The sequence below is a fragment of the Bactrocera neohumeralis genome, unplaced genomic scaffold (genome assembly GCF_024586455.1).
Source record: "Bactrocera neohumeralis isolate Rockhampton unplaced genomic scaffold, APGP_CSIRO_Bneo_wtdbg2-racon-allhic-juicebox.fasta_v2 cluster10, whole genome shotgun sequence".
Classification (NCBI taxonomy): Eukaryota; Metazoa; Arthropoda; class Insecta; order Diptera; family Tephritidae; genus Bactrocera; species Bactrocera neohumeralis.
In genome coordinates this window covers 25,556,731-25,583,816 of record NW_026089623.1, presented here as the reverse complement: position 1 = coordinate 25,583,816, position 27,086 = coordinate 25,556,731, and the positions used below count along the sequence as shown (strand labels likewise).

The 27,086-nt window shown below is 34.6% G+C and overlaps 1 protein-coding gene across 3 annotated transcripts in view; it reads right to left on the bottom strand.

Annotated features, from left to right (window-relative positions):
* The window catches only part of LOC126765196 (uncharacterized), a 461,867-nt gene extending 434,781 nt beyond the window's left edge, over positions 1-27,086 (bottom strand). Inside the window, exons 1-8 of one of the 3 annotated variants that reach the window (XM_050482797.1) lie at positions 25,108-27,086; positions 24,117-24,410; positions 24,031-24,063; positions 20,525-20,563; positions 20,295-20,330; positions 20,203-20,229; positions 15,628-15,648; positions 15,516-15,566 (exon numbers count right to left, since the gene is read on the bottom strand). In XM_050482797.1, coding sequence (XP_050338754.1) covers positions 15,516-15,566; positions 15,628-15,648; positions 20,203-20,229; positions 20,295-20,330; positions 20,525-20,563; positions 24,031-24,063; positions 24,117-24,410; positions 25,108-25,740 — 1,134 coding nt within the window. In that variant the 5' untranslated portion in view covers positions 25,741-27,086. Of the gene's footprint in view, positions 1-15,515; positions 15,567-15,627; positions 15,649-20,202; positions 20,230-20,294; positions 20,331-20,524; positions 20,564-24,030; positions 24,064-24,116; positions 24,677-24,731; positions 25,043-25,107 lie in introns of those variants that run through there. The other 2 variants (XM_050482799.1, XM_050482798.1) reach the window with 2 other exon arrangements.

The window sequence follows — 27,086 nt, the reverse complement described above, 5'->3', positions numbered from 1 at the left end:
CGGGACACAACAACTAAGACAAGGTACAGGGACTTATTTAAGACATTAGCTTTAGAATGTAAGGTCAGTTTGTAACAGAGAACTAATCAGACAGCATGATCTGATTAATAAAGTGATAATAATAAAGAAACAAGACGGTTATTCGTAATTTGTACAACCAAAATTCTCACCAGTGTTCACCGTCAACTGAAGTAGAACCAGCTCCGACTGTCACCATGGATGAATTTGGGGTTAACATCAATGATGTCCATAAAATGTTGTCGACACTGAACTTGAAGAAAGGTGCTGATCCGGACGGCTTACCAAATACTTTTCTCAAAAACTGTGCAGACAGCCTTAGCGAGCATATCACACACTTATTCAGTTACTCACTACAAAATGGTGTCTTCCCTACTATATGGAAATCATCCTACATCTGTCCGATTCACAAGGACGGCCCAAAGTCTGAGGTCGTCTGATAGTTCTTCCACAACTCACTGCATTCTTCACAAATATTATCACCAAAAAGCGGAATGGTTTCGTCGGCGGAAGGGCAACTTCCTCTAACCTGTTTATCTACGTAAATTATCTACTAGATGCCCTAAACAATGGCCACTCAGCTCACACCATTTATACCGATTTCAGCAAGGCTTTTGACAGGGTGGATCATACTATTCTGCGAAACAAACTTAGAAGATACGGTATATGCGGTAATGCACTGTGTTGGATTCAATCATATCTTACAGGAAGGCATTTCCAAGTCAAAGTAGACGGATACATCTGGGGCCTATTCTCTTTAATATCTTCGTAAACGATATTGGCGAAAACTTTCAATCAGAATTTTTGCTTTATGCGGACGATTTGAAGATCTTCAGAATGATAACCAGTGAGCAAGACCTTCGAGTTCTTCAGAATGGCATGGACAAGCTTTCGTTGTGGTGCCGATTAAACAAATTGGACTTGAATGTCAGAAAATGTGTAACTGTATCCTACTCACGGTCACAAATCAGAATACTAGCTAATTATTATCTAAATGATGAGTTGTTAAGTGAAGTGGATCATGTAAAGGACCTGGGTATCATCATAGACAATAAACTGACGTTTAACAAGCATATTGAGAAGATCACTCTCCAGGCTTTTAAAGTTCTGGGATTAATTACTAAAACTAGTAAGGATTTCATGAATCCCATCTCACTGTTACGCCTTTATTAATCAATGGTTCAGCCAATATTAGAATATGGCACTGTAATTTGGACGCCTTATACCGATGCTGCCTCTAGTCGTATTGAAAAAAATACAATCAAAGCTATGTAAATGTCTTGGCCATCGATATGATATTCCTGGTGGTTACAACACGGTGTCTGATGTCTATAAACACTATAACATCAACAGCCTGCAAGAACGTCGTCAAGTAGCTGACATGATATTTTTCTTCAAAGTCGTGAACGGCCTTATCGATGCGCCAGACATCATCAGCAGTTTCGAATTTGCATCAGTGGGTCTTTCACTGAGACGTAACCGTCTCCTAAAGACTATGAAAACTACCAAAAGCTACGTTTTCAATGGTCCTCACAACCGTCTGGCCAGGCTCGTCAACTCATTACATAGTGATGTGGACTTCTATAGCGGATCACTCAGTGCCTTCATCCCGGATATCAAATCACGTCTACTGCAATATCCCACTTTCTCCTTCCTAAATTGCTATTCTTACAATTGTTGTTCAATTTATAGTTTTAAATACTATTAATCCCTCCCTCTTAATTACATAACAAATATTATATAATTTTAAATTATTTAGTTGTATAAAGCCGTTTGGCGTATGTATACTTAAATAAAAATAAATAAATAAATTAAATTATTGTTATTTAATATATTTGAAAAATTACTCACTTTTCTTGGCTGCCTGTTTCTTTATTTTGCTTTGTTTATTTTTATAAAACAGCTGTTAGACCGCTTTTCACCTCACAAAGTGACTTTTTTTTTGCTTTTTTCATGTGAGGTTTGAGCAAGAATAACCTCCAAATAACCTTAATTAGTTATACAAGTTTAAATGAAAAAATAGGGAATTTTCCATTTGATATTTTACTTAACATAATAATAACAATATTTTTGAACACATGTTTACCATATGTTAAGAAATACGGGCATGATTCAATTGTGGAAAGTTGTGTTGCTATAGAGTAACTATATAATAGTTTTGTTCACATAACGGTTGAATGTATTCCCAAGAACTATTGTAGATAGATATGGGTTTATGTATATGTACATACACATATAAATCATCAGGAAGACGAGACAAGTTCAAATCCGTGTGACTGTCTGTCTATTCGCCAGTCCGCTCAAGCTTAAACTTGAGTAAAAAATCGGTATTTATGTTTCCTGGCCAAAAACTAAGGATGAGTTCGTAGATCGACGTTATTGGATCACTGCCACGCCCACAATATAGAAATGTAATTTCGCAGTACTAGGGGCACCTGTGAGGTAAAACTTTTTAAAAATTGTGCTTGACACCGCCCGCAAAAGGTTTAATGTACATATGTATATCTCAAACTGTTCAAGTTAAAATAACCAAATTCGCTTAAGGTAAATCTTATAAGAATCTATAATCTTTAAAAACTACTTAAAAACTATAAATCAATCACTAAATACGCCAGACACTTTGCCCTCGAATTAGTATGAGAGGGCTTTATAAGAGCGACGGTCAAAATTGGGCGTGGTAGCGTCGTCCAAGTTCAGTAAATACCATTATTTTAACATTACTATGTGATAGTGTGAAAATGGAGGCAAGTGGACTACAACAACGCTTACTTCCATATAACACAATTATAATTCGTTTTGATTATTTCACTTTCCGGTATCGAAAACAAGATGCAATTAATAAAACGTTGCACGAATAATGCCTTTGAAGTAAGCCATATTATGACCAAACATTCTCCAAATCCAACCAAAACTGGTCAAGCCTCTATGTACCAAATATTTGAACCTCAGTACCTATAGTTGACTTTTGACCGACAATATCAATCAATGTGTGAGATATACGAGTATAATTGAAATTCAGGGAGAATCCTTTCTAGACAATGTTATGTCTGTATGTCAAAATAAAATTGAATATGGTCAATACTTCCCTTAGCTCCCATATTCCCAATACAATGATTTTCGAACTTCCAGGTGACTTTATACAGCATATATCGGTCAACATGTGAGTTACATATCTTAATAAAATTAAGAGAGCGTGTTACTCATAACAGTGTATCTTTGTGCCTAAAGTGGACAAAAGTCCAGTTAATATCACATATCTGATTTGTAGATGTTTGTAATATAATTTTAGCAGACGCGAACTAAAATATAGGAATAGAATTAAGTATAAGTTTATTACTTTCAATATAAGTCAAGAAAATATCAAATTTGATTCTAATTTATTCACGATTTCATCGAATAATGAATTTTTAATTCTTTCGCAGCTATTTATACTCTTGCAACCTGTTGCTACAGAGTATTATAGTTTTGTTCACTTAATGGTTGAGATAGATATAGGGTTATATACTACTGAATTTTTAATTTATACTTCGCGTGTTTTTCGATTCGGAAAATTTTTTTTCTGTAAGTTGGTAGTAGAGTTAGTGACATCTATGCTAAATCACGTCAAAATATTCATTAGTATTTGAGATACGCCTCGTTTTGTGAGGCTCCAAAAGTGAATTCTTCGATTTTTACTATGTTTGAATTTATTGAACAAAGAAGTGCGATAATGCACCATCTCATACTGCATTGATTATTCGTGATAATTTCCGTTCCGACACCGTTTTGATTCAATTGAGGATATAAAAGCTGAACCGAAGAAGGTTCTGATGGCCATCACGACGGAGGATTTTTTCCAAATGCTGTGATGACTGGAAAATTCGTTGGCAATAAGTGTATTGCAGCGGGAGGGGATTACTTTGAAGGAGATAAAATGAACAAAATTCATCTTTCAATTTGATCAATAGTATGTAAGTATATATAAATGATCAAGATGACGATAAAAGGTGAAATCCGGTTGACTGCCTGTCTGTACGTCCGTCAGTCCGTGTAAGCTGGAACTTGAGTAAAAATTGAGATATATTGACGAAACTTGGTAGGTGAGTTTCTTAGTACAAAGAAAATTACGAGTTCGTGGATGGGCGTAATCGGACCACTGCCAAGTCCACAAATCGCCATTAACCAAAAACCTATAAAGTGCCATAACTATGCACTAAATTCGGATAAAAAAACTATAATTTGGCATAAGGGATCGCAGTAAAATTTTTTTAAAAAGTGGGAGTGGCCCGCCCTTTAATAAGTTAATGCACAATTTTCTACTAAAGTTACAACAACAAATTTCGCCCGGCATAAATATTATAGGAAATTCTACCAACAGTGTAAAAATGGATGAAATCTGAAGATAACCCCGCTTACTCCCCATATAACCGTACTGTTGAAAACTACTAAAAGCGTAATTAATCAATAACTAATAACGCCAGAGACATTAAATTTTACCTTCAAGATGGTATGATTTTTTGGTCCAACTACGCCCATCTACGAACACGTCATTTTTTTGTTCTAAGGAACGCGTATACCAAGATATCAAGATATTTCAACTCAAGTTACAACTTGCACGGATGGGCGACACACTAACAGTTACCCAGATTTCAACTTTTCTTGTCATCCTGATCATTTATATATGTATGTATATATAACCTTATATCTATCTCGCTTACTTTTAGGTTATACCTACATTTGTTAGGTGAACAAAACTATTATACTCTGTGGCAACAGGTTGCAAGTTAAAGACCTTTCCATTACTTACAACAATGTCATATAACTTTTTTCTGCCTCTTATAATAGTTTTGCCGAAAATCGAGATAAACAGTTGCCCCCTCTCCTTCCTTTCCAGAGATCGCCCGTACATTATTTTTTCCTTAATGTTTGTTATTTTATTTTTCGCTTGCGATGGGTTTCGATCAACTATGAATTTCTTTCTTTCTTATAATTTTCAAAGATTTCTGCACTTGTCTATAAGTTATGTGCGAAAAATTATTTTCGTCTCTGTATATTAAACACATTAGATGGCGGGCTAGTAAATTACAGATTAATATCTTAATTTCTGCAATACCAACCTTCCTTTGGAACCAAGTTTCATAGCTATATCTCCACTTTCATTTAAGTTATTGCTTGTACGGATAGACAATCACCCGGAATTCGCAACTCATCCTATCATTTTGATTATTTATATACCATATATGTATGAACATAACTCACAACACATCTCCATTAGTTTTAGGTGTTACAAATAATCGCTAGGTGAACTATTATACTCCATGGCTAAACAAGGAGCGTTCCAAATTAAACAGAACTATAAAATAAACAGAACAAATGGTTTTTTCGGCAAAATCAATTTATTTTATTCAAAATAGTCTCCTTTCGCTTCAATATAGCTATTTGCACGGTCTAAAAGCATGTCGAACGAGTGTTTTAGCTCGTTGGCCGGTATGGCCGCCTGAATGCCGGTGCAAGCCTTTTGAATGGCCTCTACGTCTACATAACGCTTTCGTCAGTCAATTTGTGCGGAACAAACCGTGCAGACACCTTTCGTAAACCCATATGTTCGGTCAAAATGGTCAAAATTTCGGCTGAGTTTTGATGAATTCACGCACAGTTTCGATGAAATTTCCGGTGAACACGGATTTTGATTGGCCAACATGTTGATTGTCATTTATGTTCTCACGACCACTTTGAAAACGTTGAAACCACTCGTGCACTCTTCTACGGGATAGGCAATCATCTCCATAAACTTGTATCATCAATTGAAACGTTTCGGTAAAAGTTTTACCATTTTAAAACAAAATTTAATGTTGGCTCTTTGTTCGAAGCTCATTTTGGCACCGATAACACAAACATACTGACACTTAAAACGCAATAACTTCACTTCCAATGGATTAAATGGCATGAAATTCTCACCGGACAATCGATAAAGATAGCAGATTCTAACGCACCGACATATGTATATGTAGATGGCGCCACCATGGGGCGCTAGATTCAAAAAGTCCTGTTTACTTTGAGACGCACCTTGTATGTTGCAGGAGTATAAATGTGAATAAAGACGTAGACCGGAGCCGCTCTTGCAACTACTATTAGTGAAACGGCAAACATGGTAGGAATTAAAGTGACCTTGATAAGGTACTAGATATAGCAAAATAATACATGAGTTATCAGACGATCCATCAGAATTTGTGTTGGGAAATAAGGAGTAGATCATAGAGAGCTTGTCAAGGTGCACCAAAGTTCCATGGCATCTTGCATATTATCCGATATTGTATTGCAATCTTATCCTCCTTTCCCACCTTTAATTGGCCAGCAATTTCCTAGTGTTTGACACATCATTACGCAGACAAAAGCGACATTAACACTCTTGACTATGTTAGTTCAAGTCTCTAACAAACAAAAAGTATGAGAATTCCACAAGACAGTTTATAAGCATACATATATCACTTATTATACCCTGAACGGGGTATATTAAGTTTTTCACGAAGTTTGTAACACCCAGAAGGAAGGGTCGGAGACCCTATAAAGTATATATATAAATGATCGGTATGTTGAGCTGAGTCGATTTAGCCATGTCCGTATGTCTGTCTGTCTGTATATATGCGAACTAGTCCTCAGATATCGTTTTGAAATTTTGCAAACGTCATTTTCTCTTCAAGAAGCTGCTCATTTGTTGGAACTGCCGATATCGGACCACTATAACATATGGCTGCCATACAAACTGAACGATCGGAATCAAGTTCTTGTATGGAAAACTTTCACATTTCATAATGTATTTTCACAAAAGTTGGTGTGAGTTATTATTCATAGAAATAATGCAATATCGGAAGAAATTGTTCAGATCGGCTTACTATAGCATATAGCTGCCATACCAACTGAATGATCGCAATCAAATGCTGGTATGGAAAACTTTTGCATTTGACAAGATATATTCACGAAATTTGGTATATGTAGATTATTTTCTAAGGCAACAATGTAATCTCCGAAAAACTTGTTCAGATCGGATTACTAAAGCATATAGCTTCCATACAAACTGAATGATCTGATGAGAAACAGAACAGAACACTAAAGTTTTTTGTGCGAGGGTTGAGAGAAATTTGAGAAAATTGCATTGTAAAAAACTATTAAATGAAAAATTTAGCGGAAGAAATCGTGAATGGATAACAATCAAATTTGATATATTTTAAACTTATTTTATAGGTTATATACTGAATAAGTTTTATTGCAATACTTTACTATAAATTAAACCGAAGAGGCTAAATTCAATATATTGAGTTGAAAGCGTCCACCAAAGGATATGAATTCATTATATTATGGACATAAGGTTTAGACAAAGGCAAATGCTACTTTATTTTAGCGATAAGCATTAATATAATTTTATAACTTTTAAAAACATTTAATTTCATTATATTATCACAAATTTTATGTAAGATTTAATATATGAGAGTTTGGGGATTTCTTTGAATAAATTTACATATTTTTGACATTCAACTTAATTCCTAATATGTAGTCGAAAAAGTCTTCAAAGTGTACGGACGTGTTTTTGAATTCGCTCCGTGATTTTAATTTTTGTAAAAAGTAAGCAAACAAAAATAATAAATAAAAACAAACAAACAAATAAAAAACAGTGCACACAAACTTTTAATAATAAACATTAACAAATAGTGCACAAAACAAATATATAAAAACAAAAAACAAAACAAAAAAAACAAACAATTATGAGTTCTTCGCAGCCTCAACCGCAAAACCGTAGGCATTCCTTAAATGCCTACTTCAGTTTTTTCGAGCCAACAAAAGCAACTCCTGGCAAAAACAAAAGTAACGGCGATGATGAGTCATCGCATCGATCAGATGAAAGAGAGACTAAGCAAGCGCAGTCAGCAGAAGCAGCAGTAAACAGCAATCGGGCAACAACAAATCCACTGACAGCAGCCACTATGCAGCCAGCAAGCACCCGGACAGCGAAGGAAAATAAAATGCAAGGTGAGAATTTACCAAGCAAAAAAGGGCCATCAATTCAGACTGGTATTGATCGCTACATTAATGTAAAAAGGAAATTGAGTCCTATTACAACAGCGGTCAATACCAAAAAATTTCAAGCAAACACGCCAAACACCAAAAAGCCAGAAATTCTTAATGGCAACAGATTTGCCTTATTAAGCAAAGGGCCTAACGACGAAGCAAAGGTTACCACCACGGTCGTGAATGCCAAACCCCCTCCAATCTATGTATTTGCGTGAGCGTAGATCAAATGCGCTTGTTTCAAAAATGAGCAATATAATAGGCACAAACAATTTCCACATTGTGCCTTTGAAAAAAGGTAACATAGATGAAACAAAAATTCAAACATACACTGAAAAAGGTATCATGGAAATTGGTAAATTCCTATCAAATGATAACAAGAATTACTACTCTTACCAACTGAAGAGCTCAAAAGGCCTAGTTGTTGTCATAAAAGGTATGGAGTCTTCGGTAGACTCTAACGATGTTAGAGAAGCACTAGAAGAAGGTGGTTTTAGCATTAAATCAGTAGTAAATATTTTTAACAAGAACAAAGTCCCACAACCAATGTTCAAAATAGAATTGATGCCAGATTCCAACAAATTAAAGAAAAATGAAATACACCCGATTTACAATTTAAAATATCTTCTCCATCGCAGAATCACCGTTGAGGAACCACACAAGAGAAATGGTCCAGTACTATGTACAAACTGCTAAGAGTATGGACACACGAAAGCATATTGCACTCTACGATGTGTCTGTGTAGTATGTGGTGATCTACATCCAATTTCAAAATGTACTCTTAAAAAATAGGATTTAAATAAAAAATGCAGCAATTGTGGAGGAAGTCACACTGCTAACTACAGGGGTTGCCCTGTATACAAAGATTTAAAATCGAAGTTGTCACAGGGCATCCAAGCACGTCGTAACCAAATGATGAATATTACATCTAATGAAAATATTAAAATCCCCGTCTAAATTTCAAAACCAGTAAATCTTAAGGACAATGCTACACAAGGGAGTTAGGCAAACGTGGTGAAAGGCAATACTACACAAATGCAATTGCCACAAAACCAACCAAATGGAAGCGTTGAAACTATGATTTTAAACCTCACCCAATGTATGACACAATTTATGGCTTCAATGCAAAATATGATTCAAGAGGTAATCAAATCACAAAACCAAATGTTGCAAACTTTTTTAAGTAAAAAATGAGTGTATTGAACATTTGTTTATGGAATGCTAACGGTGTTAACCAACATAAATTGGAACTCATTAGATTTCTGGATGAAAAAATTATCGATGTAATGCTATTGTCAGAAACTCATCTTACGAACAAAAACAATTTCTTTATACCGGGATTTAGACTCTATGTTACAAACCACCCAGATGGAAAGGCACATGGAGGAACAGCAGTGTTGGTTAGAAAACGGTTAAATCACCACACATCAGAATCTTATGCCACCGCGCAATTACAAGCTACAACAATAACTATTAAAAATCGCTGCGGGGACTTAAATCTGACGGCCATATACTGCCCACCTCGATTTAAAATTACAGACATCCAATTCAAAGACTTTTTTGGAACACTAGGCCATAGATTTATAGCAGGTGGAGATTACAATGCAAAGCACACGTATTGGGGCTCACGGCTAATTAATCCGAAAGGACAACAGCTGTATCACACTATTATAAATAGGCACAATAACCTTGACATAATATCTCCTGGTAAGCCGACATATTGGCCTAGTGATCGTAAAAAATACCAGATTTAATTGATTTTGCTATAATCAAAAATATAGATAAATCGCTTATAACAGCTGATACAAGTACTGATCTATCTTCTGATCACTCTCCTGTACTAATAAAGTTATGAGAACAACCCATATTCGTTAATCCAAAAGTAGGTTTGACTTCCTATAAAACGAATTGGCTAAAAAATAAAAAAATACGTGAGTAGCCACATTAATGTTGAGTACAAAATAAATACAGGTAGAGATATCGACGAAAGCATAGAAGAACTCAATGATATAATAACTAAAGCAGCTGTCTTAGCAACACCAAACAAAAACTATTTGCCGCTTGGTGCTAGAAAAATTACTAACAGAGAAATAGAAAAGCTTGTAAACGAAAAAAGGCGTGCAAGGCGTGAAAGGCGTGAATGGCAGATAAGTCGCTCCCCTTCCACTCAGCTTCAATTGAAATCAGCTGCACGTAAACTAAAAAAAGCGCTTAAACGTGAGGAAGAATCCAATACCGAAATGTATATAAATAAGCTGTGTCCAAATTCAAGCAAGCAAAATTCTCTTTGGAAAGCCCAAAAGTCCCTGAAGCCACCAACTAACTCCAACATGCCTAAACGAGACATGGGCGGAAATTGGGCTCGAAGTGACGAGGAAACGGCTAATTGTTTTGCAAATCACCTAGAAAAGGTATTTCAACCAAATAGCCCAAAGAACAACTTCAAGTTGTCCAGCTTACCCAACACAGTTAACGAGTCACTCGAGTCTTTTAAGACTTCACCTACTGAAATTATTAGAATAATAAAAGAACTTAAACCAAAAAAGTCACCAGGACATGATAATATTACCCCAAAAATGCTAATTGAGTTACCAAATATTGCTGTAGAAGTGCTCTCTACGAAATAAGAAAAGCATTTGAGCAAAGAGAGTACTGCTCAGCTTTATTTCTAGACGTGGCTCAGGCGTTTGATAAGGTGTGGCATGAAGGCCTTTTGTATAAGATTAAAAACATTATACCTTTAGAATTGTATAAAACATTGGAGTCTTATTTAAAAAATAGACAATTTATGGTAAAAGTGGGAGATTTCATATCTGACGAACGACAGATAAGGGCTGGTGTACCCCAGGGTAGTGTTTTAGGCCCAACTCTATACATCATATATACTGCAGATCTTCCTACAGCTAATAATATATTGACCTCAACTTTTGCGGATGACACAGCTTTAGTGAGCCGTAACAAATGCCACATAATAGCATCAAGAATATTAGCCGAGCACTTAAGGTCTGTCGAAGAATGGCTAGCCAACTGGCGTATAAATGTGAATGAACAAAAATGCAAGCATGTTACGTTTTCACTAAGACCTAAAATGTGTCCGGCAGTAAAAATGAACAATATTCTAGTACCCCAAGCGAACGACGTAACTTATCTTGGTATTTACCTAGATAGAAGACTTACGTGGAGAAAACACATACATATCTAGTAAAATAACTTGTATGAAGATAAGAGCTGCAAATTTAAATTGGCTTTTAAATAAAAACTCCAAACTTAGCCTAGACAACAAAGGGCTTTTGTATAATGCGGCCATAAATCCGATTTGGATGTATGGCATTCAACTGTGGGGTACGACCTGTGCAACTAATATTGATATAATACAAAGGTTCCAATCAAAAATGCTTAGAACAATCACGTGTTCACCATGGTACATGCGTAATAAAAAAATATCCATAAAGACCTTGGTATTTCTATGGTAAAGAAAGAAGTAGAAGACAGCAGAATTAAATATATATCTAAACTCCGAGATCACCCAAACCCTTTGGCTAATGCTTTGGTACATTCCTGCGATCAAACACGCCTTAAAAGAAAAGATATGCCTGCGTACTAAAGAGCAACATATCACCAAAACAGCTCAAACACTTGCTTGAGCTTGTCTAGTTTTTAAATAGATTTAAGATTTTAAAACTTATTGTTAGGCTTTTAAAACAAAAAGCAGATTCAATAAATAAAAAGATATTGCAGAAAAAAAACAACTTAATACCGATGTATGTACATTAGGGTGTTTTTTTTCTTTGAAATATTAAATTTTTTCAGTCCCGTCACGAAATTTTCTTGGAAATACCCTAAAAAAATTCCCTAAAAATTTTAGCCCTTAATATTAACATTAAGAACTAGACCAAGGCTTGTAAAAATTTTCCATAGAAAATACACTATAATTGTGAGTTTTTATCTTTAAACTCCTACAGATCAAAGGTATTTTATGGCATCGCTTTGACTTTAGACGCATATTTCTCAGAATTGTTCACTCTACAAAAGTGCTCAGTGCAACAAAGTCGTAACTCACACCGGCGAGGTAGTACGGGGCTCTAAACCCGATTTTTCCAAGAATTTCGCATTTTTTGTATATATTTCGTAAATTACAGGAGCTATAGAAAAAATCTACGAGACAAATTTGTAGGAATTTTTATTTGCTATAAAAAAGTTCAAGGTCAAAATCGCTATCATTAATACTTCTCGAGATATTCGGCTTTTTAAGTAAGGCTATATAGAATTTTTATAGATGGTATGTATTAAAAATTTAAAATACCTCTGATCTGTAAGAATTTAAAGATAAAAAATTTTTACAGGCCTTGGTTCAGTTCTTAATGTTAATATTAAGGACTAAAATTTTCAGGGAATTTTTTAAGGGTATTTCCAAGGAAATTTCGTGACGGGACTGAAAAAAATTAATAGTTCAAAAAAAAAACACCCTAATGTACATACATATATCAATAATTATATACTTAGTAAATTAAGACTAAGATCTCTTACATGTTGACTGATATATACTGTTTAAAGTCTTCGGAAGGTTTGCAAATCTCTTATTAAGTATATAGGAGAAAAGGGCAGTATTGACGTGATTTTCTCTAATTTTGGCAGTACAACATAAATATTACACAAGAAGATGCTCCTGAGTTGCATTAGGGTAACTCACATACCATCACAAATTTGCATATGGTAAAGTAAAGTCAGCCGGAAGTTTCAAAATCATGAATATCAGTTATATGGGGGCTAGGGCACACCAGATTTGATCTATTTTGGGCACAAATTGCTATTAGAGGGACATGCTTTATAATTTTCATTAAAATAACACATACGTTAGCCAATATACATATGTACATAATGTAATGTCAAATGGAAGTTTGAAAATCTTTATATTAAGTATATGGGGCTAAGAGAAGTATTGACCCAATTCAACCCATCTGACATACACACATTCTTTTATCAGGAAAGCAATTATATATCTAACACATTGACCGATATTTTCAGTAAAACGCTAGCCATGTTTTGTGGGAAGAAGGCGTGATTGCGTTCCAAATCGCATACCTGCCGTTACTCACCAAATGTGTCTTGAAATCGATGTGGCAGATCCGTAAATATATGATTTCACCTAAAAATGAACAACGCCACACTTGTCCAGTTTAGACACTGACTCCTATAAAGCTCTTTAATACCATCCCGGATGTAAAAATTAATTTCTCTGAGGGGTTAGTGATTAATTTTTCGGATTTTTAGTAGTTTTTAACGAAACCGATTTCATCTATTCACTCTGTCATAAGTGGCGTCGAAAGGATTTATATGCGATATACGTATACATTAAAATGGGACAGTTTTTAAACCAGACATAACCGAAGTAAAGTTTTGCTACTTTGTTTTCGGCTTTGTTATAGCAATTTATATGTTTTCCATAAATAGTGTGTGTAGCAGATTACGCCCATCTACAATACCGAACTTCTTGTGTGTCGAAGAACGTGTTTACCACATTTCATCAAGATATCTTAACTTCCAACTCGTCTCATCATTCAGATCATTTATACTTGTATATGTATGTATGTATGTGCCCAAAAAATAAGGTGGCATTTGAATTTAAACTGCGCGCATCGAAGGATTTGGAGAATTTTTTTTTAGGTTGGTAGTACTGTCAGTCACATTTATGTCAAATTTCATGACAAAATATTCATTAGTGTTTGAGATACATACGTGTCATTTTGTGAGCTGCTAAAAGTGAGTTTTCCGTTTTTTGCGATGTCGAAATTTGTTGAGCAAACAATTTGCATTAAATTTTGTTTACGGAATCAATTTTCTGCTGCGGATACGTTGAGGATGGTACAGAAAGACTTTGGTGATGAGGCTATGTCTAAAAAAAATTTTACAAGTGGTATAGTGAGTTCCAAGCCAGCCGTGAACGTGTCGAAGACGAAGAGCGTCCAGGGCGACCATCAACAACTCAACCGACGAAGCCCACGTTCAACAAATCAAAGATTTGGTGTAGAAAAACCGTCGATTAACAATTAAAGACCTTGCTGATGAAGTTGGCATATCGAAAGGCTCAGCCAATACCATTTTGAAGGATATTTTGGGCCTAAAGCGCGTCAAATCTCGACTGGTACCGAAAACATTGAATTTTTTGGAAAAAAGGCGTCGCGTTGAACTGTGTGAAACGATGCTTTCCGACTACCAGGGTGTCATGAAACACATTGTAACTGGCGATGAGACTTGGATCTATGCTTACGACCCCGAAAAAACCGATCAATCGAGCGAATATCGTGCCAAAAGAGAGCCGAGACCGAAAAAATCACGCCAAAGTCGCTCAAAAATCAAGGTCATGTTGACTGTTTATCGTGGTGTTGTGCATTACGAATTCCTTCCAACCGGTCAAACAGTCAACAAGGAATATTATTTGAACGTTATGCGTCGTGTGCGTAAGGCTATCGGCCTAAAAAGGCCGGAATTGTGGAAAGACAATTCTTGGTTTTTACACCACGATAATGCACCATCCCATACTGCCCTCGTAATACTTGAATATTTCGCCAAAAACTCAACCCATATCGTTCGCCGTGCGACTTCTGGCAGTTCACCAAGCTCAAAAGACCGCTCCGGGGACACCGTTTTTATACGATAGAGGAGATTCAAGCCGCAGCGAAGACGGAACTGAAGGCCATCCCGGAAAGTGACTACAACCCAGTGTTTCGAAGATTGGAAAATCCGTTGGCATAAGTGCATTGCATCGGGAGGGGATTACTTTGAAAGGGATGAAATTGATTTGGGAGAATAAATAAAGAATTTTCAAAATAAATACAATGTCACCTTATTTTTTGGGCACAGTATATAAGGACATATAACTCTATATCTATCTCGACAAGGTTAGGTGATACAAACAACCGTTAAGTGAACAAAATTACTATACTCTGGAACGAAATGTTACAAGACTATAAAAATTGTATCACAACATTTACAGAATTTTATTTTTAAATGAAAACCAATTACTTGAAACGCCTACGCCGGTCATGGAAACAAAAGTCACTGCAATCAACAACAATAAGACTTCCAGAAATTTAAGTAACGGATACGTTGGTAATGGGTATACCGTAAAGAAGACTGATAACCAATTTATGCCATTTCGTTTACATTTCGGGTCAAAGAATAACTGTCTTAAATGGCAGTCACTAAAATCACGACCGACTTACTTCAAACATTTTAATTCGGGACTAAAAAATTGTTTTGCTTATTTCAAATATGCCAACATATGAAGAAAAATGTAAGCTAGTTAAAAGAGTTAAAAAAGCTTTTCCCCAATTCTTTAGATACAGATACATACATATATACAATATATACAATATATACATATCCTTGTATATAAGTATTATCCTTGTATATAAGTATTTTGATATGATTGACCCTTGTAAGTATGTACTCACCATGTTTTCGTTTAGTTTGCAGGTATTGGCGCAACTGGCGACGCAGCTCGACTGAAATTTAAATTATAAAAAAATAATAGCTTTGTACAAGTTTTAATCTCGACATATTTACATGTAGATCATTTTCCCCACCCTGAAACGAGAGGATTTTATAGTTAAATAGTATATGTAAGTTAAAAATTCAAATATATGTACAATACACTAACATGAATGTTATAAAAAAATTTACGTTATTTTCAGTTAACGTAAAATTTACCATTAATATCGGAGAAATTTAAGTTCATTGGCTCTTTCAGTGTTTTCTGATTGTGCTTACATTTAGAAAGAATTTATAGACAATTATTTAAGCTGTGAACAACCTGCGTTTCAACATGCACTGGTTTCATTTGAACGCCTAAGTTAGAATTTCCCATATCAGCAATATTTCAAAGCCTTAGATAAAAATTATGGATTTTGGTACAAAAAAATTTAGTTTCTTAAATATAATAGAAGTTAATTTAAGTTTAAAATTAAATTTGGTTAACTCATTTTAAATTATAACTTCTGTTCATTTTCCTATATATTCTATTGCATTAATAGTAATTATAAATGTCGTCTGTTGCATGTTATGACGAGAATTTCATTGACAGTTTGGCTACAAGCAGGAATTACATGAAAGTCCAGATGTGTGAATTGGAATGAAGCAAAGTATTAAAGGAATCCGAAATCATCTATTAGATACTTATATAAGCCCCATTTTTATATGAATTGAGGTCAGAGCGCTGATAATCTATATATATAAAAGAAAGTGACGTTAGTTACTACGCTTATAACTGGAGAACGCCTGGACCGATTTCGGTGATTACCACCAATTCGGACAGGTCTCCGCCCAAACAAGGAGAATACTAAAGAAAATTCTGGAAAATTTTCCAAAAAAAAAATTATGAAGAAAATAAATTTTCAAATACGGTTTTAAAAAGGAACATGATTTTAAATGCTGGCGCATAACTCAAAAACGCCTGGACCAATTTTGCCAATTCTTTTTTTAAAATGTTCGTTGAGGCTCAAGGATGGTTTTTATGGCAAAAAAAAATTCGAATAATTGCCGGAAAACCCCTAAAAAGAGCCCTTTTCTTTTTCCCATACAAACGAATGAATGCTGTTAGTAACGCTAATGCTCGAGAACAGCTGTACCAATCTTGATGAAATTTTCAGAGGTTGTTCGCTGTGGATTGAGGAAAGTTTAGAAATAAAAAAACCGTATGCTTTTCGTGAGGAAAAGTCGGAAAGTTGGACAATTCCAAAAAAATAACTTTTTTTCATACAAAATTTTTTTTTTCAACTTTTTTCCTTTTGTTTTTCAATTGTCAAATTTGTCGTTTGCTTTCTTTATTCCGGTTATTCAAAAAAAAATTATTGAAATTTATTCCGTGAAAACGTTATGTGTGTTTCATACAAAGTGCTCAATTACAGATTGAAATTTGTTACGATGCCACGAAGAGGGCCCGTTCGTTTTGGCATCAACATAAGTATGTATATTGACAGCCCATGCCACATGACCGAGTATTCCCAGGATGCGATGGACATACGCATGAAATTATGGATCGCGGGCAATCAGCAAGCGATCGTCACGATGTCAGAGGACAACTTTTCAAACAACAGTTGCGATGTTTTGTAAACTTTATCTTAAAGCAACCTAAGTATATGTGGTGCTGTTAGATGCTGGATGTACTCTGTTGAGTGGCAAAAGAGAGGTTTGCCGCACGCACTTATTCTTCTTTGGATGGTGGATGGTGATTACACCAAATCAAATTGATGAAATCATTTCTGCGGAAGTTCCTGATCCAGAGATAGAACAGAATTATACGAAACCAATATGGTTCAAGTACCTTACGAACATCACAATACCACTTCGGTTTGTATGTCTGACAATAAATGTACGAAACACTATCCAGGAGCTTTTCTTTCGGAAACACAAACTAGAAATGATGGATATCCAATGTATCAGCGTCGCTCACCAGATAACAATGGCAGAACATTTAGCATTCAATTTAGAGGCGTGAATATCGAAGTTAACAACACATCGAAGTCGACAACATATGGATCGTACCATATTCGCCACTGTTGTCTAAACCACATTCACAAGTCATGTCAATGTTGCGTATTGCAGTTTGGTGTAATCGATAAAAATACGTGTGTAAATACGTCACCAAAGGAAGCAACATGGCGGTTACTGATCTTGAACGATACGATCGATACGTGAACTGCAATAAAGCGCTTTGTTTGATATTTACATTTGCGATTCATGAACGTTTTCCGACCGTTGTGCGTCTCGCAGTTAATTTGGAGAATGACCAAATAGTCTATTTCAACACAGAGAATACAATACAGACAGAGAAAACACCCCCAGCAACAAAATTAACATTTCGAGTTTTTTCTCAACTTTCGTCAGTGATCTTGATATTATACATACAATTACAATTACAACTGCTGGAACATGATAATCACTGGAATGAAGTTCGACCACTTTTCGCGATGATCAGCCATCAAATTAGCGTCAATTATGGAATACGAACAAAAATGACATTGCCGAAGACATTTTACATCGTATTCGCTAAGAATTGGAAATGGGTAAATTCCGGTTGATACTTCCGGTGGTTTGATATCAATTCCATCTTCCCTTTACCAATTCACCAAAGATGAACTCATCACAAATATTCGGACATTGGACAAATTATCGTAACTACAATTCCTTAAGTGCACGCGCAATGTTAGCTGCCAAAAATACCGATGCTATTGACTTAAACTGGAAGATTCAAAGTCAAATTCCGGGAGACTTGCGCTCATACAAATTGATCGATCGTGGAATTTCTAAATTCTTTGAATAGGCTTGGTATGCCACCGCATCATTTGCGTCTCAAAGTTGGATCTGAAGATTATGTTCCACAATCTTCAGGCGCCGAAACTGTGTAATGGAACCTGACTGATTGGGGGGCAGAATGCTTGATTCTACGAATTCCTCTGAGTTCTAACGATTTGCCATTTCAGTTCAAACGTATTCAGTTTCCAGTGAAAATTGCATTTGAGACACAAGGATAGTCGCATAGTGTATGGTATATATTTGGAAATGCTATGTTTTTCACTCGGCCAGATACACGTGGCCTGCTCACGAGTTGGAAAACCATCTTTTCTATAGTACACCGGAACAGAAACCAAAAAATGTTGTTTATCAAGCTGCGATACACTGAAAAAAAGTGAAATGATAAATTCAACTTTTTCATTTCTAAACACATAATTTCACGCAGGACAACGACTGCGGGGTCAGCTAGTTTTCAATAAAGCAAAGATCTTATACAGGTCGGATGACATAAATTAATTCCAAAAACAAGAAAAAAGTTAACTTGGGCTGCACCAAAGCTAATATACCCTTCACAGGTGCATTTCTTTTAGTAACTATGTGTTCAGTTTGTATGGAAGCTATATGCTATAGTAATCCGATCTGAAAAATTTTTTCGGAGATTATATTATTTCCATGTCAAATGCCAAAGTTTTCCATACAAGCATTTGATTCCGATCACTCAATTTGTATGGAAGTTATATGCTATAGTAATCCGATCTAAAGAATTTTTTCGGAGATTACATTAGTGCCTTAGAAAATAATTTATACAAAATTTCGTGAATATATCTTGTCAAATGCAAAAGTTTTCCATACCAGCATTTGATTCCGATCATTCAGTTGGTATGGAAGCTATATGCTATAGTGAGCCGATCTGAACAAATTTCGGAGATTATATTATTTCCATGTCAAATGCCAAAGTTTTCCATACAAGCATTTGATTCCGATCACTCAGTTTGTATGGAACCTATATGCTATAGTAATCCGATCTGAAGAATTTTTTCGGAGATTCATTGTTGCCTTAGAAAATAATCTATACCAAATTTCGTGAATATATCTTGTCAAATCCAAAAGTTTAGGCGATGGCAAGAGAGCTCGACATCTCTCTCCAGTAATTTTGGTGGATATTTTGGATACGAAACGCGTTCTTGCTCGACTGTTTATGCTCAGAAATATATATACACGTATATGTTTTTTTTATTTAGGATTTGTTTTACTTTTAAATTATTGAGATATTAAAGGAATTAATTATCCTTTCTTTTAAATTAGATCAAACTGGATACAGTGTGGTTCAGTACCTTTGGGGTTTACAGCGGACATCGTTTTCAAGTCAACGGAAAGAAAAATATATAGAAGGCAAAGAATATAATAAAACAAGAAAAATATGTATAAGCACATAATAAATATTCAATTCTAGTGGATCCTTCTTATAGAAATAATAAGAACTTTGCAGTAAACGGAACTCTGCATTTTATTAATAAAAAAGAGCCACATTTTTCCCACAAAAGTGATTTAAATTCTTAAATGTTATTACTTTAAAAAGAAAAATTAATTGAGCCTCTATTTGTTCTCAATTGACATCTCAAAATGTTTTTTATAGATTTTAAGTAGTTTTAAGAAGTTTAAGCAAATAAAATAATTTAAGAATATATTGATTAGTCTCATTGGAGAACAATCAATCATGTCACTATTAATGTATTTAAATATTGTCAATTGATAGATTACAAATAAATATAAATTAAAAAAAAAACAAAAAAATATCTGCAGATATACATATACTGATATATAAAAATTATCAAATATGTCACTCACCCCAACATCAGGCGGATCAAATACAACCTGAAAATGCATTATTTGTAATTTATTTGCCACAAATTTTTTTGAAGTGCGATTAACATACTTACATTTTGCAAAACGCACTCGGGCTCTTTAAGACAACACTGCAAATAGTTTAAGAAAAACGATATATTTACAGATGTATTGACATACTTGTATGTATTTTACAATAAGTAAGGTTATACAAAATACGTTTAATAAGCAACAATTGAAATAATATCACTTGAAAATTATGTCTTTTTATAATTTATAAACATATAAAACACGAAGAAGCTTAAAAAATACTGCGCCTACGCACCCTATTGGGGGAGTCTCGATCATCTTCGCCGCATTCTAGCTGCAAATAAAAATACACGTTTAGTTATTTTATAAGCCTTATGTAAAGAAATAAATAAAGTATTAAATAACATAAGCGAATAATGTGTAACAATATAAGTATAATTAAATAAATATGTACAGACAAATATGCACATTTTAATATGTACAAAAGCTATGAATACTGAGCTATGTTCTCGTGCAGCCAAAGTATTATACACATACAGATTGATTTAAAGCCGAATGAAATATTACGAACATCTTTGATGTCTCGACATTTTTTTATAAAAGTACTACGTTTAATTCCGCAGCTAGGCTAGCGCGAAATTTGTGACTGTATTTATCATATTTTTGTTGGGTGCACTCATCTTAAAATACGACAGAACTTTTTCTCAACTTTGTTAGATGATGGTCGTACGACGCACATGCATTCACAACAGATGAAACAGTAACATAAATAAAGTAGCCGCAATGCCTGGCGATGCATCAGACAATGGGATTTTCTATTGTGATATGCCTGGCTGGTACAACATGGTGTGTCCAAAAAAAAACTGCCTTGTTCGTTAACCACTCCGGTAGGAGCGTTGACTATAGTCAACGCCCAAAGATAACCCAACACAACCGAGCGTCGACTATAGTCGACGGCCACGACATGACCGCGCACTGCCGAACGTCGATTATAGTCGACAGCCAGGAATTTTATCTGCAGTTGCATAATTCTAGTTTCGTTAAATTCAGAGAAAAAGAGAAACCCAACTCTCCTGTCCCTAGAAATGTGAGAACCGCTCACCTACAAAACTTTGACAGTTGACTGGATCTGGTAACTTTTGACGCTTTGCAATTGGAATGACTTGAACGACCAGATCGAAATTATACTGAAAATATTTCTGCTCTAAGGTAGGAAATACCAATTACTTACATTGTATTGCTTCTAGGTTGTATTACCTTGCAATTTGCCGAGCATGATTTGGAATGCGCATAAGAACAAGCTCACAGATCTGTCTCTTACAGCGCTAGTAATTCGTGGTGGGCAATCTTTCGAAAAGGGCCAATGAGAATGCCACGCTGTTATTTCAGTGTTTGGTGGAATCCACGCTTTGGACGAAGTATGTAGCGGTGAGGTTCCGTCTGTCGGCCGAGACATTCGGATGGTTGATTGGAGTACGCGTTTTCAGCAGGCTTTAGCCTGCCGAAATGGTGTACGTTTTGGTCGCGCAGAGTTTCGGTGAACCTGCCACACTGATAAGCATGGCTGCGCAATGGTTACAGCATGTTCCGACCAAAAATTTGAAGTAATTAGATTATATTTAATCTATACAATAATCTAGACTGTCCTTATTGTACTTGTAGAATTTTAAACTGTTGTTTTTAACATTAAAAATTCACATCGTTTAATATTAATTAACAAAAAGCATTGATATATCGTATTTTGTTAAAAAAATTTGTCTTATTTTATATATTTTCTATTAAATGAAAATAATGGACGCTTTTTGTAATTTAGGAAGTCGATAGCCAGGTGACTTCATAAGTATTAAATTTATTTCTTTGTTTAAATTTTTGTAGTGTCGAAATCAGCTGATTATCGGCATTACGTTATACACCCCATCAAATAACGTAGCATTGGGCCCGCAGATACGGCACGGCAGTGCATATAGGCAGCTTAAGCAATTGCCTATGACAAAAGTTTTAGGGCGGCATTTAGCCAAATTTTCTTTACATATTTTATCTTTTTTATTTTATTTAAATAAAATGACAAATTAACAAAATTACTTCATTTATTTAATACACATTGGGACAAAAAAGCTCCCGGAAATTGTTATTAAATTCTCCGGGATGATATTTACAAAAAAAATGTATTTTGCTAAGCTGGTAGGACTGTCCTTAATCTATGCCAAATATGAGCGCGATCTGTCAACCAGTTTGTTTACAGCAGCTGCTTAAGTCGGTACACCTTAGTAGTGCGTTGAGATTTTTACAATGGATAAAAATATCCATTGTAGAAATACTTATACAAGTAACAAAAGAATCATCAATAGCTGAGATCACCTGATCAAAATAGTTGATTTTTCGGCACAGAGATTTAAATAAAAGGACTTAAAAATAATAAAGAGGTTGCAGTATAGGCGCGTTACTGATATTTTTTGGGTATTAGGTTCCCCCGGAGGGCTATTTTCACCCATATAATATATACAATAAATAAAATTTTAATTAAAACTAGGTAAATTTAATCTTTATGAATTTTAATAATCGAAATACATTTGAAAATTTAACAAAAACGTACTTAAAATAATAAATTGGATAGCATAACACGGCAACACACTCGTGCTTTTCTAAGGCATTTGGCCGTTTTAGTAGTAGAATATTTGGGAAACCCTAACGAACTGCCTGGGCTTTTACCCTGAGTCTTCCCTCATTCTATTGCATTCTTAATGTAATTTCTGTCATTCTATAAGCTTTCGACTGCGTATTTATGGGTGAAAATTATAGGATTTTTTACTTGTAGGTTTATACAATGCAAATATCGAACAAAGAACTGGTCGCAAATTTCGTGTGCGTCATTGTAGCGAATATTTACGGTGATTCAGTTTTATCAAAAACACAAGCTCACAAGTGGTACAAAGTCTTCACAAACTGTCGAAAGATTGTTGAAGACATGCCTCGTTCTGGACAACCTCTTCAACTGATGATAATATTAAAAGAGTGAAGGATATGGTAATCGTTAGACAAGTGTTAGGCGATGGTAAGAGAGCTCGACATCTCTCGCTCATAATTTTGGTGGATATTTTGGATACGAAACGCGTTCTTGCTCGACTCTTCCGGATAAAGCTGAATTTTAGTACGGTTGTGACCGAATTTAAAGCCAAAAACGCAATGAATACCATCGATCAACCACCGTGTTCAACAGATTTGGCTCCGTTTGATTTTTCCTCGTTCCCCAAACGGAAATTGCCGCTACGTAGAACTCGTTTTCAATCGATCGAAGAGATAAAACCAAATTCGCCGAAGGAACTAAAGGTCATACCAAATAACCACTCATGTGTTTCTAGGACTGGGAAAATCCGTTTTATTTACAATTTTCGGGTACTCTTTTGTCACAATATACATATGTACATATATACTATTGAACATACATAAATGCGTAAAACGGACGCTTATTTTAACATAACTTGGTGTAATAGCATAAATTCATTTTCTTATTGGAAGCATGCCTACAAATTTAAAAATATAACAACTAAATTTACTCATTGCCTAAATACCCCTTCCTTCTTATCTTGCCCCTTTCTTATTTTTTGGTAATACGTACATATATGTACATGTTTGTCGCTAGTTTTTCATTACTTAGAAGAAATTTGTATATAGACTTGAAATGTTATGTTAGTGGATAATGACGAAATTCGCAAATATTAGTCATCGGACGAAAACCTATTGTCTCGTAATTTCAATCATTCAACTTAAAAATATAATATTAAAATACAAATATCCACTCACCGTCATAATATTTGATTGTTGCAGGTCCGAACACTATAATTAATAGAATTACATTGTTATGAAATTATTTATAAAAAACATCTTACAGTGATATTTCTCGTGCCCAAAATTTCAGGTAGATTTACCGTCTGAAATTCAAGCCCCTCAATATCCCAGTTATCGTGATGATAGGCGTTTTTTATGAGTTTCATTAGAGAACAAATGTCCTGACGATATTTATGTTCATTATTGCTGGTTTGACTACAGCTGGATTGAATCCGACGTTTCATGCATTCTAGTTTTTCTGCAACCTCGCTCTCTAGATCTGTCATATTACAAATGATAACTTCGTTGATTTGCATTAGCATATCCACCCATTCCTGATAAGTTACAAGCTTGATCTTTTGAAAATAAAAGTTAATATAATTACAAAGTAATTCTAATTTAAGCAAATTTTCCGCTTTCGCTGTCCATCATAACATTAATTAAATTAAACCAAATAAAAATCAAAATTAAGAATGTGATATGTTTATACAAATGGATATTTCTGCCTGGAATGGACATTCTATTCCTTGTGTCGTGTGTATTTTGAGTATTCTCTATTTCTCCTTTCGTTGTATGTTTATTATGATTTTTGTACCACGAAACAGAATCCAAACCATGAACACTGTTGACCAGAATTGATATACATAACTAGTTTGCGTACTCGTAAGCATTGTTACCTTCCACCTATCTGTCATAGGTATTATTATTCATATAAATTGATGATTAAAATCAAGATCTAGGTAATCCTTGTGAGCATATACATATGTGTGAATACTAAGCTCAACTACTGAAAAACTCAGACCCAACTAGCGAAACAACTATCCCATTTCCATGCTACTACTAGTGCACCTCATAACTGGCATGGCGAAAGAAATAATTATACAAAATCACATATTAATTTGAGTTACATTCTATATCTACAGCCGTATTTTGTGTAGATAATTGTATAAAATCATTGAGCCAAATAAAATAAATCGTTTCACAAGTTCATACTTTCAAATACATACATACATACATTAAAGTATGAACTGAAACATTTATTCGCTTACTTACATCCGTATCACCTTTCGCCATATTTTCAATGTCTACCAAGCGTCGAATAAATATTTCATTTAATTGCTCATTCAATTTAGCTGCATCTCCACAACTTTCTGTTTCAGCACGGTACTTGACCAGACGCTGCTTCAAATAGCTTACGTCATATTGTAGGGGTTTAAAAGGATGACAGATTTTAGCTGATTGTTGAGACTCAAAGTGGTCCTCCTTAGAAAACGTTTTTTCAATTTTGGTAGATTTTGACTGGCACTTCTTTGTGGACGATTTAATGGTTGAATTAGACTCTTCAAGCCAATGCGGATGTTGTGAATTCTCATAGTACTCGTTCGAATCTAACAGCGGCGACGGCACAAATGGCGCCGATGACTTTGTGACCACATTTAACGATGCTGCATTTAAACCAGAACTTACAACCGAAGTTTCACTGCCTATATGACTTGGTACCACTATGTTAAGAATAGTGGGCGGTGAATTGGGAGATAGTTCCTCTTCATTTGCTGATGTCGACATTAAACGAAATTGGCGGTTACGTGGTCGGCTACGAACTTGCGGACATATGTTGGGGGTTTGAGGAGTTGAATTCTTGAGTCTGCCACTCATATTGGTACTTTTACTAAGATTTTGATTCATATGAATTGATGTTTTAATCCTTCCCAATGCCAATTTTTTTAATATTTTATCTGTTTGGCAAGTTGAGTTTTTAAATGTTATCTAAAGAAAAATTTTTTATATACTAATTTTTGGTGTTCATTCGTTTTTTTTTTAGATTTTGTCGTATTTATGCCTTTTTATTAATTTTTTCTTTTTTTTTTTGTCATACACAATATGCGTGACACTCAATTCCAAGTCAAATTGTTGCTTCTGAACGAATTAAAAACGACTGTGAACGAATGTCGTTAAGCGTGTTTCATACTTGAATTGTGCCTCAATTTGTGCATTGGGCAGTACCAATACTAATACCTTTCTAACCTGGGTTTTTGTTTATAATATTAACAGTGTGGATTTTATTGTAGATGAAACTGGTAATTGGCAAACATTCCTAACATGTACGGGTGTATATAAGCCTTTTGATAAATATGTTTGAACATAAGGGTAGAAAATAAAATTTATAAATACTCTAATGATTCACTCTTTAAAATATACATATATATGTATTTGTTTAAACTTTCGAACTTAACCAAGGAATGATATTTTGGTTTTTATTATTTCTTCCTCGTAAAAATGTCATAAATCATCCTAAACGGTAGACTACCGGTAAACTCTAATATCAAGTTAGAAATTAATCCTTTATATATACACATTTTCATATTAAAATTATATATGTACATATGTATATTACAATAGTACATTTATAAATTTAACTCAGTTGTGCTTTGAAACTGTAAAATAGTGCTCAAAGGTAAAGAAGTATTATGAAGATATGTACATTAAATTTAATAATAAGTAGAATAACGGATATTGTATGAAAAGGCGGAATAATCGCAAACAAAAAGGAAAATCATTTTCACGTTCACACCCTAATGGAAACACTGATCTGCAAACAGTCACATGCAAATGTATGTGTGCATATGTGGTATGTACTTGTACATAAAAGACATACAATCAACCAGGAATAAAGGGATGTCCAACTTATTCCAGTGTGAGAGCGCTTCAAAATTAGCGTTTTTTATAACATTTTCCATTATGGCCAGATTGAACAAAATAATAATTTTTGGGCATTTGAATTAAAACACCCAACATTTAGTATGAATAAAAATTACTATATAGTGGTTATTTAAATCTTATTAAAGTATATTAGAATAACTGACCTTTGACCTCTCAATACCCAATAAAAGGATTTAAGCTTGTTAGCTCTCAATAATTAAATGTTTTTAATCATTTTCCATTGAAAACAATACTATGATGCTTCAAATTACAAAACGTTCACTCCCAGTGAGAGAGGAGTTGGACATCACTTTATCTATGCAATCAACTAT